General features: G+C 62.4%; 1 protein-coding gene across 2 annotated transcripts in view; it reads left to right on the top strand.

The window, feature by feature from the left end:
* Med26 (mediator complex subunit 26) overlaps positions 1 to 17,650 on the top strand; it is a 33,323-nt gene that overhangs the window by 11,443 nt on the left and 4,230 nt on the right. The window contains exon 1 of one of the 2 annotated variants that reach the window (XM_042670711.1): positions 1,550 to 1,611. The exons of the other annotated variant lie outside the window; for it this stretch is intronic. Within the exon in view, the coding sequence (XP_042526645.1) occupies positions 1,597 to 1,611 (15 nt within the window). The 5' untranslated portion in view covers positions 1,550 to 1,596. Of the gene's footprint in view, positions 1 to 1,549; positions 1,612 to 17,650 lie in introns of those variants that run through there. 2 annotated transcript variants of the gene reach the window in all.

Genomic DNA, 17,650 nt, shown 5'->3' with positions numbered 1-17,650 from the left:
AATCCTGCTTCCGGGGTCGGCAGAGCATGTGGCGTGGTTTGTCCTTAGCTTTGGCCACCGGGCTAGTGGCACGCAGATGGGCGCACGGTACCAGGGTGTCTGCGGGGCCTCTCCAGGTCCCCTTCGTGCAGAGCGTGTTGCGGGCTGACGTCCCTGTGGATGCTGATTTGCTTGTTCTTGGGTGCTGTGCTGGCCTGCGCTGCCCTGGAGCTTCGCATCCTGAAGGCAGCGGGGCAGCGGGGCAGCTGGCAGGGCAGCCTGGGGAGGGGGGAGGGGAGCGTGGGGCAGATGGCCCCAGGTCCCAGACTCTGCACGCGCCTGCTGTCGCCCTCGGACAGTCCTCTGGCCCTTATTGTGGGCTCAGGGTCTCCTGTGGCTCGTTCACCTCCTCCTGATACCCGGCTTGGCGGTGGGCGGGTCTGTGCTTCCGAGGCCGTGCAGTGGGCGTGGTCGGCCCTGAGCCCTCCCCCCGAGTCCCCGCGCCTCCTGTGGGCAGAGGTGACTGCAGGTGACTGATGGGGGCAGGCGGCCTGGCGGCCCTGCCCATCTCCCCTGTGTTCCCTCCTGGGGACCTGAAACTGGCCTGTGTTTCAGGGCCTGGCTCCTCCCGGTAGGTTAGTTGAGAGGCCCAAGCCATCCTTCTCCCACAGCCTCTTTCCCTCCTGGTTTTGGGCGGCTCTCAGCGTGGTTAGCCGCCTTCCCGCCCCCCGCCTCCGAGCTTGTGTTGGCAGCCTGGTGGTGACAGAAGCGAGCTGTGTGCTCGCCGTGAGGCTCGGGTGTCCGGAAGGGCTGTGTGAACGGGTGCCACGCGCTGGCTTCCGTGTTCGGGGCGCTTCTGCCTGGGCATTTGAGTGAGTGCCGGCTGCTCTCCTCCCTGGCCTCTGAGGCCTTTCCCGCACCACCCTGGAACTTTGCCCTCCTGCGCCCTGTGCTGGCAGCGGCGTTGGGGGTTGAGTGTGAGATGAGAGGAAATGAGGGGGAACGGGCCCGTTTGTTGTGGCCACAGGTGGGGGGCAGGTGGGGCGTCCTCCACAGTGGGCCTGCCTCTGCACCATGGAGGCCACTGTCCCGGCCCGCCCCACTGTGAGAGGTGATGGCTACCGCCAGAAGTTGGGAGGGAGGCCTTTCCAGAAGCAGCCGATCCCCAGCCGGCCCAGCCCATAGCGCAGAGGGTGGGAACCCTCCCAGGGTGACTGGAGACGGGTCTCCAGCAGTTGGGTGCACTTGGCAGGTTGTACTTGCATTAGGATGAGCAGTGGAGACGTGAGCATTCTGTCTTCAGCAGTTGCCTGTGGCTGGGTGGTGCTAGCCAGCTGCCCTGCACCGTGCCCCTTGTGTGCGTGCGTGCGTGCGTGTGTGCGTGCGTGCGCGCGCTCGCGTGCTTGCCTGTGTGGGTGTGTACTGCTGTGCACAGGTTTTCCATCCTGGTGAGTGGTGGGCCCCGCCCGCCCTGTTGAGAAAGAGGAAGTGACCTCACCTGCTGTGTCAGGCAAGCTGCCTGGGCCCCACGGTGCCTCTGGGGTGCATCACTCCACGCTGTCTGCCTGGGTCACCATACTGTACTGTCTTCTTGGCCTGGATTTGAACTCAAGAAGGATGGCAGCCTTGACCGTGAGTGGTGCCGCCTCCCGCCGCCTCCCTGCCAGGATGCCTGCTTCCCCTGCACCCTCGTTCCGCCCCACCTTGCTCCAGGTTCTTGGCTGTGCAGCACCCTCCTGTGTCCGGCGGCCCCTGGCACCCACGGCCACAGTGCAGGGGTGGCACTGGCTCCTGTCCTCCCCCTATGGGGCTGTGGCCATCCCACAGCTGCCGTGGGACCCCATCCTAGCGAGCTGGGTCTCTCGGGGCCCAGCCCGGGCTGCCTGCCGCTGGTCGTGCTGGGCAGTGAGCAGCCACCCAGCTCTGCCTCCTGGTTTTCCAGAGCACGCCCCTCCCTCTGTCGGCAGTGGGCCTGCCTGCCACAGGACGCAGCTTCCGGCTACTGTGTGGTCCCAGGGTGGATGCATGACTGGTCAGAGCCTGTGCAGAGAGTAGAGAGCTGGTGGGAGGGGTGGGAACTGCCTGCTGCCTGGACACATCTGTGTGCCTGGGGCTGCAAGCGGCAGAGACACCAGGTCACAGGACTAGGGTCAAAAAAGGAAGCCAAAGCCAGCACCAGTGGCGTCTCTGTAATCAGTTACTCAGGAGGCTGAGATCTGAGGACTGCAGTTCAAAGCCAGCCAGGGCAAGAAAATCCCTGTGACTCCGACCTCCAATGAACTACTCAGGAAAAAACTAGAAGTGGTAAGAGTACTAGCTTTGAGCTAAAGAGGCTTAGGGACAGGGCCCAGGCCCTGAGTTCAAGCCCCAGGACCTACAAAAGAAAGAAGTCATAGGTTCACTTGAACTAGAAGTTGAGGGCAGAGCTCTTCTGGGACCAGCTGGGTGCTGAGGACTGAGTCCCCCGCTCCTCTGGTTCTTTTCTTGCTGATGGGTTGTGACCCCCTCCATTGTTCCAGTAGTGCCTAACCTGAGGATACCCGGTGAGGGATGGGGTAAGAATTAAGGTTTCGTGGGGCCTGGGCTTGGCAGGTCAGGGAGGACGCCCCTCCCCCTAGCTCTTGGCCTTCAGGCTGGAGTCATTTGGGTGGGTTTCTCCTGCGGGGTCCCCACAAGGCCTTGAGCCTGCTCTCTGGGTTGCCTGATGCCCTCTGGTCTCCGGACCCTGTCTTGTGAACCCCTGAGACGACGGAGTGCATGCCAGCTCTCTGCCTTCGGGGTCGCTCCTGGGCAGCCTGCAGCGGACTTCCTCCTGTCTCTAAGCCTTTATCTGCCAGGTGCTGGGGGGGCGGGGGGGGGGAGGGGGAGGTGGGTGTCTGTGCATGCTGGCTCCTTGTTCTTCCCCAGGGTCTTCCCAGGGCTATTGGGCTGCTGTCCCCTCCTAGGCCAGACTTTTCCCCCATGCCATGCTTGCCCCAGGGCCACGCCAGCTCCAGCCCACAAGGTGGTGTCTTGTGGAGAAGATAATTTCATTCCAGCTGTCGGGTGATGTGTGGTCCTCTGGGCTTTCCTCCCACCTTCAAATAAAGGAAGATGGCTGGAAAGAAAGAAAAGTCGTGCACAGATGGGCTTTGCAGGGAGGCCCGGGCTCACATTTCTGTAGTTGGGTCTCAGTTGTTAGTCCTTGGGCCGATGGCATTGCGCGTCTGCTGTCCTGTTGCAGAGGGAGGCCGAGGCCGCCTCCCTGCACGCAGGCTCCACGGGGAGCTGCTTGGTGCCAAGCAGGCGCGAAATAAACAAGCGGAGCCTCTCCCCTTTTTTCTGGGTAGGGGTGTTACTCCTGGGGGGGAGACTGTAGATAGTTAACTGTGGTATTACTCCTGGGGAGAGATTGTAGATAGTTAACTGTGGTTTTGTGATGCACTCTTGCTTTACTGTCAGCAATGGGCAGGTACAGGATACCATTGCATAATTTCCCACAATTCTAGAGCGCCCCCCCCCCCCAAACAAAACAAACCAGGAAGACATGGGGTGTGGAGCAGAAGCCCTGTGAGGAAGGGAAGGCAGGCGCCCTTCCTTGGAGCTCCGAGGTTGAAGCTGACAGGTTTCAGTCTTCCTGGCCTACTCAGGATCCCTCGGTGCACTGATGCAGTGGTGATGAACAGAGGGGGGGAGAGAGAGAAAGAGAGGAAGAGAGGGAAGAAGAGGGGGGAGGGAGGGAGGAGGGAGGCAGAGGGGGGAGGGAAAGGGAGAGAGAGAAATTGCTTTTAAGATGCAGCAGCCTTCCCCGGGGAAGGATATACTCAGCTAACAATCATAAGATCTCAGAGACCACGCAGAGAAAGGTTGATGTAATTAGTACTCAGAAAATCTACCTGCTTCACAGACGTGTGGGGAAAAATGCCGCTGGCAGGCTGGAGGACTGGACAGTAGCCACCAAGATAAGTTGCTCTGTGTGTGTGTGCGTGCGTGTGTGTGCGTGCGTGTGCGCGTGCACGCACTGGTTAATTGGAGGGAAGAGGCTCTGGGGTTTGTGTGCCTAGGCTGGCTTCAGACTGTGGTCCCCAGATCTCAGTTTCCTGACTATGTAGGGCTTCGGATGCTGGCACAGCTCTGGTTACTCAGTTGCCTTTCTGTAGCTCCAGCCCACACACTGCCCTCGAGGCAGGGGTGCAGCGCCACCGGCCTGGCAGAGCCGTCCTGGCAGCACCCAAAGCAGAATGGGGGAGAAGGGGCAGCATTGGTAGGGATCTGGACAGTAGGAAAGGTTGTTTGAGTCTTCCCCCCTCCCCATTGTCTCTCTAAATCCCAAAACAAATGAAAATAAGCATAGACGGCCGCTGGCCGGCATTGAGCGCTGTGGAGTGGCGCGGCGTGGTTGCCGTCTGTGGTGCCATAGTGCTGTCTAGGCCCTCGGAAGGGCGACACGGAGTGGAAGTAGCTACCCACAGGTGGCTTACAACGAAAACAACACCCCACATCGCTTGGGGGGCAGTGGCCCTGAAAGCAGAGGTGGATTTCCCTTAGAGCTGTTGTTACTGAGCTTGGCGGGGCTTGCCCCTGGTGAGCCCTGCGCGGACTCGCTTGCACACACCAGCTTCTGGCTTTGCCAAGGTGCAGGATGGGCAACATAGTTTGCCTGGTGGCCAGTTGCTTCTCAACACTTGCAAATGCTCACCATCCTATCAATTTTTTTTTTTTTTTTTGGTCAGTCGTGCGGCTTAAACTCTGGGCCTGGGCGCTGTCCCTCAGCTCTTCAGCTCAAGGCCAGCGCTCTACCACTTGAGCTACAGCGCCACTTCCGGTTTTCTGGTGGTTTATTGGAGATAGGAGTCTCATGGTCTCTCCTGCCCGGGCTGGCTTTGAACCGCGATCCTCAGATCTCAGCCTCCTGAGTAGCTAGGATTACAGGCATGAGCCACCAACGCCAGGCCATCCTACCAATTTTTGCTGGACTTTCTATCACCTTAGGAGCACCTTAGGAGCGTGGGTCTGAGATCATTACAGCTGATGGGATTGATTGATTTTTGTGCTTTGAGGGTTTGAAGTCAGGGCCTCATGCTGCTAGAAAGTACTTTACCACTTGAGCCACACCCTGAGCACTTGTTGCTTTAGTTATTTTCCCAGGTAAGGTTTGTTGTTTTTGCCTGGGCTAGCATCAGACCATGATCTTCTACCTCTGCCTCCTGAGCGCTGAAACAGAAGTTGTGCCTTTCACCATGTTGGCATGTTCTTTGAGATAAAGGCTTGTGTTTCCTGGCCTTAAACTGAAATCCTGCCTCTTCCTCTTGGCACTGTGGCTGAGTCCTCAGTTAATACTTTTGTTTATGTTAATGAGTCAGGTGATAGCCTTCATATACTGTAAGGACCTGCTTTTTTTTTTTTTTGCCAGTCCAGGGCCTTGAACTCACAGCCTAGGCACTGTCCCTGAGCTTTTTTGCTCAAGGCTGGCACTCTACCACTTGAGCCACAGGTCTACTTCTGGATTTTTGGTAGATACTTGGAGATACCAGTCCCACAGACTTTCTTGCCAGGCCTGGCTTCAAGCCACAATTCTCACATCTCAGTCTCCTGAGTGGCTGGGATTGCAGACAGGAGCACGGGTGCCTAGTTTATGATGTTTTTGCTTTTGTTTTTTTTTTTGCCAGTCCCAGGACTTGAACTTACGGCCTGGGCACTGTCCCTGATCTTCTTTTTGCTCAAGGCTAGCACTCAACTACTTGAGCCACAGTGCTACTTCCAGATTTTTCTGTTTATGTGGTACTGAGGAATCGAACCCAGGGCTTCATGCATGCAAGGCAAGTGCTCTACCACCGAGACACCTTCTGAGTTCTCACATACTTTTTTGTTGTTGTTGGTCGTGGGGCTTGAACTCTGGGCCTGGGCTCTGTCCCTCACCCAGCTCTTCAGCTCAAAGCGAGTGCTCTACCACTTGAGCCACAGCTCCACTTCCTGTTTTCTGGTGGTTCATTGGAGATGAGAGTCTCACAGACTTTTCTGCCCCAGAGGCTTTGAACTGTGATCCTCAGATCTCAGCCTCCTGAGTAGCTACGAAGACAGGGGTGAGCCCCCAGTGCCCGGCTCTGACATACTTTTTAAAGTTTAATTTTTATGATTAACCTTTTCTCATTACTTCTCAAGTCTAAACTTCAGAAGGCAGCCAAATTCTCTGTAAAGGATCTGAGGATTAATGATTTTGCCTTTGCAGGCCACATAGTTCAGGTATTTCTGACGCGACTGCTGTCTGCTCCATAGAACAGCCTTGCGTAGTGGCAGTGACTGGGCATGACTGAGCTGCAGTAAAACTATGTGCTCTGTGGTAATGTTTCCACCTTAATGTAAACAGTATGTAGTTTGATAGTGATACAAACAGCATGTAAATGGCTTTTAAAAACAAGTTTTGGAGTTGGGTGCCAGTGGCCCCTGTCTGTAATCCTAGATACTCAGGAGCCTGAGATGTGAGATCCCAGTTCAAAGCCAGCTGGAGCAAGAAAGTCCAGGAGACTCCCATCTCCAATTAATCACCAAAAAAGCCAGACTTGGAGCCTGTGGCTCAAGCTGTAGAATCCTAGCTTTGAGCAAAAGCCCCCAGGGACAATGCCTAGGCCCTGAGTTCAAATCCCAGGACCAGCACGTACATGCGCACGCACACACACTAACCTAACAAAGTTTTGGTGCTGACATGGACAGTGTGAGGGACGTTGCCTGGGAGTTTGCACTCTTGTGAGAGCTGAGGGCTTGTCATGCCGCCCGTTCCCTGGTGTGCACGCCTGCTGCCCCAGAGCCACCGGCAGGCCACCGGCCGGCCCGCGGCGGCTGTGCTGAGAGTGGAGCCGGGGTGGGAGGCCGTGGCCATGACTGAGCACAGAGACAGGGTGCTGGTCCCTGTCGCAGACGGAGGACTGTGTCTCCTGTTCGCAGCGGGCCCGTTCTACGTTGATGGAAAATCTCAGTTGGTGATAGCTTTCGGGTGGAGCCAGCGCTGGCACATGCCTGGCACACCGTCCCTGCCCCCTCATGCCAGCTCGATGGGGGGCACACAGCGGCCCCCGAAACAGGCAAGCGTGGGGATGTGTGCAGGTGGAGCTGGTGGGGGTGGGGGTGCTCCCCGCGGGCCGCTGGCTGCGCTGGGCTTCGTGTCTGAGATGCTGTGGGGGTGCAGCTGGACTGTGGTGTCGGTGTCGGGGCGCGGGCCCCCGGCTGCGCTGCGAGGCTCGGAGGCAGCCGCCTGCTGTTGCTGCTGCTCTCGGCCCATCCCCAGCGGGCGTGCTGGGGAACTCGCGGGGAAGGGGCCCACCCTTGCACCTGCCTTCTGCAGGGCGCTCCACCCCCAGACGGTGCGGGCTGCTGTCACCCCAGAAAACACGTCCTTCCCTGCTGCACCCCCAGGTCCTTTGGGCCTCACTTGCCCTGAGGGGCGCCCAGGCCAGTGCGCTCTGTCCAGGTGATCTGTCTGGGATTTGACGCCTGAACCCCCAGCAGGCCTGAGGGTGCGGGAGACCTGGGAGGCGGAGGGGGGAAGCTGGCATCTGCGTGCCGGTGTTGCGGGCGTTTCCGTAGTGATGGGGAGCTGTGCTTGGCGGGGACACCCTTGGGGCCGCCCCTTCCCCAGTGCGCCCCACCGGGCCCTCCTGGCAGCACCGTGCGCACGCATGAGGTGCGGTCGCCATGTAGCTGCGAGGGGCCACAGCCCGCCCTGTCAGGACAGGACACACGAGCCCAGGGCCACGGGGAGGGCGAGGCCCCATCCTGGGAACTTGGAGGCCTCTGGCCATGGATGCACGGTGTCCGTCTGTGCTCAGAGCCTCGGTGCGCGAATGCTCAGAGCCTCGGTGCGCGAACGCCGCCTCCTCCTGTCCCATCAACCAGCGTGGTGGGGTGGCCCCCTTTCCGCTCCTTCCTGCTGCTGGGCCTTCACCACGCAGTCTCGCCTGGGCCTGGGCTCTACCTCCAAGCCCTTCCCCCACCTGCGACCCGCGACCCCCCCCCCCCCCTTGCTTGTGCCACTTCCCCCCACTGGTCTGCCCTGCAAACTCCCACTTGCTCTTGGGCCTCCTCAAAGACACCCTCTGTGCGGCACCCGGGCATTGCGGCCCCGCCCGCCCGGGGCCAGCGCCTTCAAGGCCAGGCTTGTGCTCTGCTGTGCTGTGGAGAATGGCCGGGTGCTGGAGAGGCCTCGGGCCAGGCTTCTACACTCCCCGCCCTGCTGTGTGGCCTCCGGCAAATTAGGTGACCTCTCTGTGCTTTGATTTACTACTGAGAAAAAAGGATGGTTGTTTGTGGAGCTCCTGGTAAGAATTGCTTAGTAAAGAAAGCAGCGCCTTTTTTTTTTTTTGGTCAGTGGTGGGGCTTGAACTCTGGGCCTGGGCGCTGTCCCTCAGCTCTTCAGCTCAAGGCGGGCGCTCTACCACTTGAGCCACAGCTCTACTTCTGGCTTGTTCTGCTTATGTGGTGCTGAGGAATGGAACCTTAGGGCCTCATGCATGCAAGGTGAGCACTCTACCACTGAACCCCCTTCCCAGCCCAAGCAGCCCCTTCTGAATCCAACTGGTTTTTGCTAGTAGGAAGCCTGGCTTTGGGGTATCTGGTCAGGAAAGGCTGCACCGCATGTTCGGAAGCCAAGAGCAGGAGGCCAGGGCTGGGGCTGATGGGGCCGTGGGGCGCACCCAGAGGCGTCTCTCAGCTGTCAGAGCTGGGCGTCCCACACCCAGCGTTCAGTGCTCCTCTGGGAAGATAGGGGTCTGGGGCCAGAGCCAGGGCTTCGGTCCCACCAGTGTTTGAACTTGGAGGGAAGGGGCAGGTGCCAGCCCTCCCGCCTGGTGGGAAGCCAGGTGGCAGATGCAGGAGCAGGCCCACGTGGGCCTCAGCAGGCTCCCTGCCCCCCGGGGCTCCCCCTGCAGTGGGCTGCTTCCCCTCCATGGTGGCAGCCCTGAGGGCAGGGCAGGGCAGGGCCCTGGGTCCCCCAGGGGACCCCCTCCAGCTGGCTGTGGGTGGCTTCCCCGGGTCCCAGTGGCGCTCTGGGGGCAGACTTCCTGGAGGCTGTCCCTGCCCTTGGTGAAGCTGAGGCCCGAGGAGGGGAGGTAGCGGGACCGCCCCACTGAGGGGTGCTCCTGCCCATTTTGGGGGCACAGGTGGACACAGGCTGAGACTGAGGGAATCAGGAACTCAAAGGCTTCTGCAAGCGGAGCCTCTTCTTCCTTGGGGCCAGGCGCTCTGGAGACCCAGCCTCCCTCGGCCGGGCAAAGGCCCCCCCCCCCCCCCAGCCTGTCTGCGCGTCTGCATGTGCGCATGTGCGTGTGAGTGTGACTGCGGTCTCGGCCCACGTGCCTGTCCCCACCAACCTAGGACTAAAGGATCCGTCCCAGGCAGAGGGCCGGGCCCCAGAGGGGCCGAGGAGGAAGCGGGGGTCCCTCTGGTCGGGAGCTCTCAGCTCAGCCTCTGGGCTTCCTGGTGCTCCTTAATGTGGGTTCAGGGTGAGGAAAACGGTGCTGCCGGCCCTGCAGGGGCTGCTCTGCTCACCTGCTTTCCCCAGCCCCGCCTCGCCCGGGCGCAGTGTGCTCTGGGGCCACGCAGGCAGGGCTGTCTGGGAGGCAGGGCTGTGTCTGTGACCCGAAGCGTGTGCGCGTGTGGGTGAGGAGGACTCGGCAGGTTTGTGCGGGGAGCGCATTGTAGTTTGATAGCTATGCAGTTGTTGTTGTTTGATAGTCCTGGGGTTTGAACTAGGGCCTTGGCGCTGTCCCTGAGCCTCTTGGTGCTCAAGGCAAGTGCTCTACCATTTGAGCCACAGCACCACTTCTGGCTTTTTCTGAGTTTATTGGAGATAAACATGTCATCTATGGTCTTTCCTGCCAGGCTGACTTCGAACCAAGATCCTCAGATCTCAGTCTCCTGAGTACGATTATAGGCATGAGCCACGGGCACACTTGGCTTGTGCAGTCTGCAGTTGTTTTAATGGGTTCTAGAACAAGAAAGCCTGACTGGGTGGTGGAGCACACCTGTAATTCCAGTGCTTGGGAGATGGAGGCAAGAAGATCCTGAGTTTGAGGCTGGCTTGGGAAACTGTGCTAAAAGCAAAAAGCAGAAACCTTTCCAGTACCGCCCAACCCTTGATATTTTTGTTTAGGACAGAATCTCATTCCCCTGAGTAGCTGGGATTACAGGCGTGCGCCACCGGAGCCTGGACAGTAAACTGTTGAGAAAGTCATGGAGCCAGACTGCAGGAGGCGAGGGCATGGGCTGGGTTTGAGGCAGGCTGAGGCCTGCCAGGTCAGGGGCTTGAGGACGGCAACCGCCTCAGTGTGCGTGAGCATTACAGTAGCTTGGCGGAAGCATGGACATGCTCTTCTTTTTGCTTTAAGCTCTATGTCCCACCATTTCGGCAAAAAGGGGATCTGTCTCTCTGCCCGCCCGCACGCCCTGCTGCTCAGCGTGCCCGGGGCTGAGTGGGCACTGTGAAGAGCACTGACCCGGGAGCCGGGCCTGCTGGCTTCAGGCGTGTGACCGCCGCCGCGCCCACGTCTCGTGAGCCGGCCAGGTCCGAGTGGACGGACGGGCAGCAGCAGAGATGAAGCACATCAGCCCGGGGTCAGGAGAGTCAGCGCTAGTGAACTTGCACCCACCGACTTACTTCTACAGCGCTGCGTCTTGTCCTCTAATTCTCAATCTGTGCTTGAAGTGGGGGCCCTGGCACAGAATACGATGGCCGGGGGCCACCGGGGGCAGGACGGGGAGAGGAACCGGGTCGTTGACTCTCGGTGACGAGTGTCCTAGTGAACCACAGTGGGCTCGGGCCACTGCACGCCCAGGCCTCTGCCCATTCCCCCCCCCTCCCCCCTCCCCCCCCCCCCCCCCCCCCCGCCGTGGGCCGAGGCGCGGCCCCTGCTCCTGAGTGTCTGGCTTTGTCTCGCTTGCTCTTGGGTGACTCAGGAGCAACCCTGATCCCCCACTGTCCTCGTGCCAGCTTTTCTGTGTCACATGGGAGGGGACAGTGGCCGCACCAGGTCCCCGTGCCTGCAGGGTGCTGCAGTTGGGGACCCCCGGGAGCCGGCACCTGCAGCCGCTCCCTCCCGTCGCGGGCCCGGGGGCCTGGCCCTGCATCTGCCCCACCGGAGGGAGTCGCGCCGCGACATGCCTGCTCCTCACAGGCTGGGGCCCTGAGCTGAGCTGAGCTGGACCCGGCCGTGGCACGGGGGAGGGGGGCTCTGAGCGTGGCGTGGAGCACACACGGTGGCTGCGCCCCGCGTTCTGCAGAGGTCAGGCTCTTCTCGGCCTGGAGCGCGGACCCCCTGCTTGCGGGAGGTGGGCGCCGTGGGGGTGCGCCTGCCCCTCCCGTGGATGCCGTGGCTCTGCTGGAGCTGGAGACTCATCAGGGGTTGGGGTGGCTGCCAGCTTTGCGGTAGCACCTGTTCAGGGAGAGCACGGTGCTGTGGGGGTCGGTGCTGTGGGGTTGGTGCTGTGGGGGTCGGTGCTGTGGGGGTCGGTGCTGGGGGTCGGTGCTGTGGGGTCCGTGCTGTGGGGGTCGGTGCTGTGGGGGTCGGTGCTGTGGGGTCGGTGCTGGGGGTCGGTGCTGTGGGGTCCGTGCTGTGGGGGTCGGTGCTGTGGGGGTCGGTGCTGTGGGGTCGGTGCTGTGGGGGTCGGTGCTGTGGGGGTCGGTGCTGGGGGTCGGTGCTGTGGGGGTCGGTGCTGTGGGTCGGTGCTGGGGGTCGGTGCTGTGGGGGTCGGTGCTGGGGGTCGGTGCTGTGGGGGTCGGTGCTGGGGGTCGGTGCTGTGGGGGTCGGTGCTGGGGGTCGGTGCTGGGGGTCGGTGCTGTGGGGTCGGTGCTGTGGGGATCGGTGCTGTGGGGGTCGGTGCTGGGGGTCGGTGCTGTGGGGGTCGGTGCTGTGGGGGTCGGTGCTGGGGGTCGGTGCTGTGGGGGTCGGTGCTGGGGGTCGGTGCTGTGGGGTCGGTGCTGTCGGGGTCGGTGCTGTCGGGGTCGGTGCTGTGGGGGTCGGTGCTGTGGGGGTCGGTGCTGGGGGTCGGTGCTGTGGGGGTCGGTGCTGGGGGTCGGTGCTGTGGGGGTCGGTGCTGGGGGTCGGTGCTGGGGGTCGGTGCTGTGGGGTCGGTGCTGTGGGGGTCGGTGCTGTGGGGGTCGGTGCTGTGGGGGTCGGTGCTGGGGGTCGGTGCTGTGGGGGTCGGTGCTGTGGGGGTCGGTGCTGGGGGTCGGTGCTGTGGGGGTCGGTGCTGGGGGTCGGTGCTGTGGGGTCGGTGCTGTGGGGTCGGTGCTGTGGGGGTCGGTGCTGGGGGTCGGTGCTGTGGGGGTCGGTGCTGTGGGGGTCGGTGCTGGGGGTTGGTGCTGTGGGGTCGGTGCTGTGGGGTCGGTGCTGTGGGGGTCGGTGCTGTGGGGGTCGGTGCTGTGGGGGTCGGTGCTGGGGGTCGGTGCTGGGGGTCGGTGCTGTGGGGGTCGGTGCTGGGGGTCGGTGCTGTGGGGGTCGGTGCTGTGGGGGTCGGTGCTGTGGGGTCGGTGCTGTGGGGGTCGGTGCTGGGGGTCGGTGCTGTGGGGTTGGTGCTGTGGGGTCGGTGCTGTGGGGGTCGGTGCTGGGGGTTGGTGCTGTGGGGTTGGTGCTCTGGGGGTCGGTGCTGGGGGTCGGTGCTGTGGGGGTCGGTGCTGGGGGTTGGTGCTGTGGGGTTGGTGCTGTGGGGGTCGGTGCTGGGGGTTGGTGCTGTGGGGTTGGTGCTGGGGGTTGGTGCTGTGGGGTCGGTGCTGTGGGGGTCGGTGCTGGGGGTCGGTGCTGTGGGGGTCGGTGCTGGGGGGGAGGGCACAGTGCTGTCTGGCGGGCTCCGTGCAGGTGTGTGTCCGACTTTTGCCGGGAGGTGGTTCCTGGGTTTCCCGTGGCATGTGGGAGCCTGTGGGGGTGAGGCGCTGGCTCTAAGCTCACGCTGGTTTCTGCAGCCTCAGCTGCAGCACGGCCCCTTCGGGTAGAGGCTCTGAACCAAGGAGCAGACCTACAGGTGGCGTGCACGCATGATGTGAGCAGAAGGTTCCAGAAAGAGAAACCAGTGCTTATTGCTTATTGGAGCTGGCGGGGCCTGATGGGAGGAGAGGGCCTTGAGTGTCCTCTCCAGTCCTTATTTAGCCCCCGGGGACTCGAGGTAGATGAAGCAGCACTCCCCCCCCCCCCCCCCGCAGGGGCTGGGCTCCCCCCACGTGAGGGCTGGGCCCCCCCGCAGGGGCTGGGCTCCCCCATGTGAGGGCTGGGCCCCCCCCCGCAGGGGCTGGGCTCCCCCCACGTGAGGGCTGGGCCCCCCCCCCCCCCGCAGGGGCTGGGCTTCCCCCATGTGAGGGCTGGGCCCCCCCGCAGGGGCTGGGCCCCCCCGCAGGGGCTGGGCTCCCCCCACGTGAGGGCTGGGCCCCCCCCCGCAGGGGCTGGGCTCCCCCCATGTGAGGGCTGGGCCCCCCCCCCCCGCAGGGGCTGGGCTCCCCCCACGTGAGGGCTGGGCCCCCCCGCAGGGGCTGGGCCCCCCGCAGGGGCTGGGCTCCCCCCACGTGAGGGCTGGGCCCCCCCGCAGGGGCTGGGCCCCCCGCAGGGGCTGGGCTCCCCCCACGTGAGGGCTGGGCCCCCCCCCCGCAGGGGCTGGGCTCCCCCCATGTGAGGGCTGGGCCCCCCCCCGCAGGGGCTGGGCTCCCCCCACGTGAGGGCTGGGCCCCCCCACAGGGGCTGGGCCCCCCGCAGGGGCTGGGCTTCCCCCACGTGAGGGCTGGGCCCCCCCCCCGCAGGGGCTGGGCTCCCCCCATGTGAGGGCTGGGCCCCCCCCCCCCCGCAGGGGCTGGGCTCCCCCCACGTGAGGGCTGGGCCCCCCCCCCCCGCAGGGGCTGGGCTCCCCCCGCAGGGGCTGGGCCCCCCGCAGGGGCTGGGCCCCCCCCCCCCCCCCCCGCAGGGGCTGGGCCCCCCCGCAGGGGCTGGGCCCCCCCCCCGCAGGGGCTGGGCTCCCCCCACGTGAGGGCTGGGCCCCCCCGCAGGGGCTGGGCCCCCCCCCCCCGCAGGGGCTGGGCCCCCCGCCCCCCCCGCAGGGGCTGGGCTCCCCCCATGTGAGGGCTGGACTGAGGAGAGCTCTTCCCCTCACAAAGAAACTTCCTCTACTCTCTTTTTAAAAGAATTTTAAGGTAGGATTGGCACATAACTAACATGGCACATTTCAAATGGACGTTTGGTCAGTTGTGGCCTCTGCAGGAAGCCTGTGGCAGGTGCTGGTTGAGGTAAATGCGCATAGCCACCTATCCTTCTAGAACCTTCCTCTCACCCTTGCCGATCCTTCTCCTTCCCCACCCCTGCCCACAGACAACTGCTTGGTGGCTGCACGTTAGTTGAGGTTGCCTTTTTTTTTTTTTTTTTTGGTCGGTCGTGGGGCTCGAGCTCTGGGCCTGGCGCTGTCCCTCAGCTCTTCAGCTCCAGGCGAGCGCTCCACCACTTGAGCCACTTCTGTTTTTCTGGAGGTTTATTGGAGATAAGAGTCTCACGGACTTTCCTGCCCAGGCAGGCGTTGAACTGAGGTCTTCAGCCTCCTGAGTAGCCAGGATGACAGGCGTGAGCACTGGCGAGGCGCTTTCTTAGAGTTCTGTAGTCGTGCGCTATGTCTCCCCCCCCCCCCCCCCCATTTGTCTGCTGTCTCTCCTGTGCATGTTGATTTTTTTTTTTTTTTGGGTCAGTCGTGGGGCTTGAACTCTGGGCCTGGGCGCTGTCCCTCAGCTCTTCAGCTCAAGGCGAGCGCTCTACCACTTGAGCTACAGCGCCACTTCTGGTTTTCTGGTGGTTTATTGGAGATAGGAGTCTCACAGTCTCTCCTGCCCGGGCTGGCTTTGCTGCGATCCTCAGATCTCAGCCTCCTGAGTAGCTAGGATGACAGGCGTGAGCCACCAGCGCCCGGCAACTGTGCATGTTGATTTGAGGTGGGTCTGTGATGCTCTGTGTTCGTAGTTCCTTTTCGGTGCTGAGTAGAATTCCATGTAGTGGGCCCTGTGTTGTGTGTGTGTATGTGTGTCCCATGTGTGTTCACATGTGACCTCCTAAAGCAAGTAGTGGACCACCAGACCCCTGTTCCTGCTGGCGGGGCACCCTCAAGTGGGTGTGGTCACTGCGCCAGAGCCCGCCTTGTGACTTGTGTTCTGACGCGCACAATTCCTGCTGACCCTGGGGCTGGGGTGCAGCGCCTGCCCGCCCGCCGTGGGCTGGGACCCGCTGCCCTCTGCTGAGCCGCAGTCCTTGCTTTGCTGCCGCTGCCTGCCAGCGGGGCGCCGCCAGGCCCCCTGCGGCCCGCACCCCAGTCCCTGTTTAGTCCAGGCTCGCTGAGGGCCGCCGGCGCAGTGTGGCTCCCATCGAGCTTGTGCCAGCACGGGCCACAGAGGGCGCCCCCCGCCGCGCTTTGGGCCCCCAGGTCCTCAGCCTTTCTGCTCCTAACTGCGCGCTGTGGCTGCTCACCGGCTCAGTCTAGTCCCTGTCTGTTCCTGGAAAGCTGGCTTACTCTCGCCCGCGCTCCGCGCCCTGCAGTCGTGTGGATGGGTGCCGTGTTCCTTCCCTGGGCACTGGATCATTTCCAGGCTTGTGGAGCTGGCATCGGCCCTGGCTCTTCCTAGAGGAGAGGCTGGGAAGGCGGAGCCCCCCCCCCCCCCCCCCACGTCCTCAGCCACCGTCTCCGGGACCTGCCTGGAGCCAGTTCTCGCAGGCACTCGGGAAGCCTGTGTGTGCTCAGAAAGGGCCAAGTGACAGGAGCGGAAGCCCTGTGGACCGGGGTCAGGGGAGTGGAGCTTGAATAAGGATCCGCGGGGACCCACGCCACCTCCCACGTGAGTCCAGGCTGTCCTCCCGCCGCTGCTCTGTGGGCTGTTGTAGGACGTGTATACGACTCCAAGCCCACGAGAACGGGTAGGCCGCCCGCCCGTGGGAAGTACTGTGGCCCCCGGTCCTCCTCGCGAGGGGAAGTGGCTTTGGTTAGGCAGAGCCCATGTGGTTGAGCAGGGCATGCCAGGGGCATCCGTGCCTGGCAGGTTCTCCCGGCTCCTGCCAGGTGTGGGGTGGATGCGGCTGGACAGCCGGAGTGCAGAGGACAGGCCTGGAGCTCTGGTCTGAGCGGCCTCCTGTGCAGACGTGCCACAGACACGGCCTAGAACAGATTGGGGTGCCCTGGGGACTCACAGCTGCGCGGGCATGCTCAGCACCCTGGTGTGCACAGACCCCCGCCTGGGGTCAGCTATAGCATATTTTCATTTGGAAGGACAGCCGCTTGCTAATGAACACTTCCAGAGTCTTTTGAGCTCAGCTGTTTTGGTAGATTCTTGTCTAGACCATTCTGCATTGGGGGGGAAAAAAAAGCGCTAGTGGCTCACATGTGCGGCAGTCCTACTTGGGAGGGAGGCTGGGAGCAGGAGGATCGTGGTTCCAGACCAGCCTGGGCAGGAAAGTTGGTGAGACGCCATCTCAGCAGAAGAAAGCTGGGCATGGTGGTGCACGCCTGTCACCCCAGCTACCAGGGGAAGCATAAGGTAGGATTTCCAGCCGGGAGCATGCCCGGGCAACATGACTAGGAAGTCATGTTATTTTGACTTGATGTCAAAATAAGGGCCAGAGGCAAAGCACCTGCCCAGCAAGTACCGGGCCCTGAACTCAAATCCCCGTACTGCCGCCAAAACAAGCGGCTCGTGCCTGTGACCTCCTCGCCACTAGGGAAGGAGCAGTGAAGATTGCATCCTTACCAAAGCTGGGCCCCCGAGTGGGGCCCAAAATAGCTCAAGGCAGAAGGCCACGCTGTGGCTCACATGATAGAGCACCTGTCTGCCAGCGCACGAGGCCCAGCCTGGCCCTGGGGTGCCGGGCTGCTGGGGTTTTACGCCAGGCCGACCTGTGAGCTTAGGAAAGGGAACCATGGAGAAAACCTGGCCGCTGGTGGTTGGTGGGGGAAGGAGAAAGAGGAACAGGCTCTTTGGGGGTGCTGCTAGCCAGAGATGGTTGGCGTGTATGAAAATAGGCCTGATTCTGTGAGCCGAGGAGGTGGGTGAGGGGATTGGAACACAGGCACACGTTGGTTTACCTGCCCTGCCCGGGCAGCTGCCCTGAGCGTCGGGCAGCAGCGTCCAGGGCTGGGCTGGCCAGGCCAGGAGTTGGTGCTGAGGGGACATGGGAGTGGGGGCCACTCCAAGGGCCAGCGCGGTGATGAGCTGGCTTCATTGCCGTCGTCGCAGCCCTCGGGGTGGGGGGACCACGGGGCATGGACTGCGGTGGGGCCGGGGCCTCCCTGGCCAGGGCTCCTGAGTGCCCTTAGGAGAAGTGACTCTGTGTTACGCTGGGTGCTGGTGGCTCACGCCTGGCATCCCATCTACTCAGGAGGCTGAGATCTGAGGATCGCGGTTCAAAGCCAGCCCATGAAGGAAAGGCCATGAGACTCTCTCCAATGAACCACCAGAAAATGGGAAGTGGTGCTGTGGCTCAAGTGGTAGAGCGCTCGACTTGAGCAAGAGAAGCTCAGGAACAGCGCCAAGGCCCAGAGTTCAAGCCCCACGATGGACAAAAAAAAAAAAAAAAGTGGCCCTGTGTGTGTTCTGGGCTATGAACCCAGGCGTGTCCTCGCCGAGGCTGGTTTGGGGAACACTGGCAGTGCCCACTCAGCTAGATACGCCCTGATCCACCGAGCAAAGCACCGGGGG

This window comes from Dipodomys spectabilis, unplaced genomic scaffold, assembly GCF_019054845.1.
Source record: "Dipodomys spectabilis isolate Male_0828 unplaced genomic scaffold, ASM1905484v1 ptg000573l, whole genome shotgun sequence".
In the NCBI taxonomy this organism is placed as follows: Eukaryota; Metazoa; Chordata; class Mammalia; order Rodentia; family Heteromyidae; genus Dipodomys; species Dipodomys spectabilis.
The sequence above is the reverse complement of the archived record's forward strand: the minus strand, read 5'-3'. Positions and strand labels throughout refer to the sequence as shown.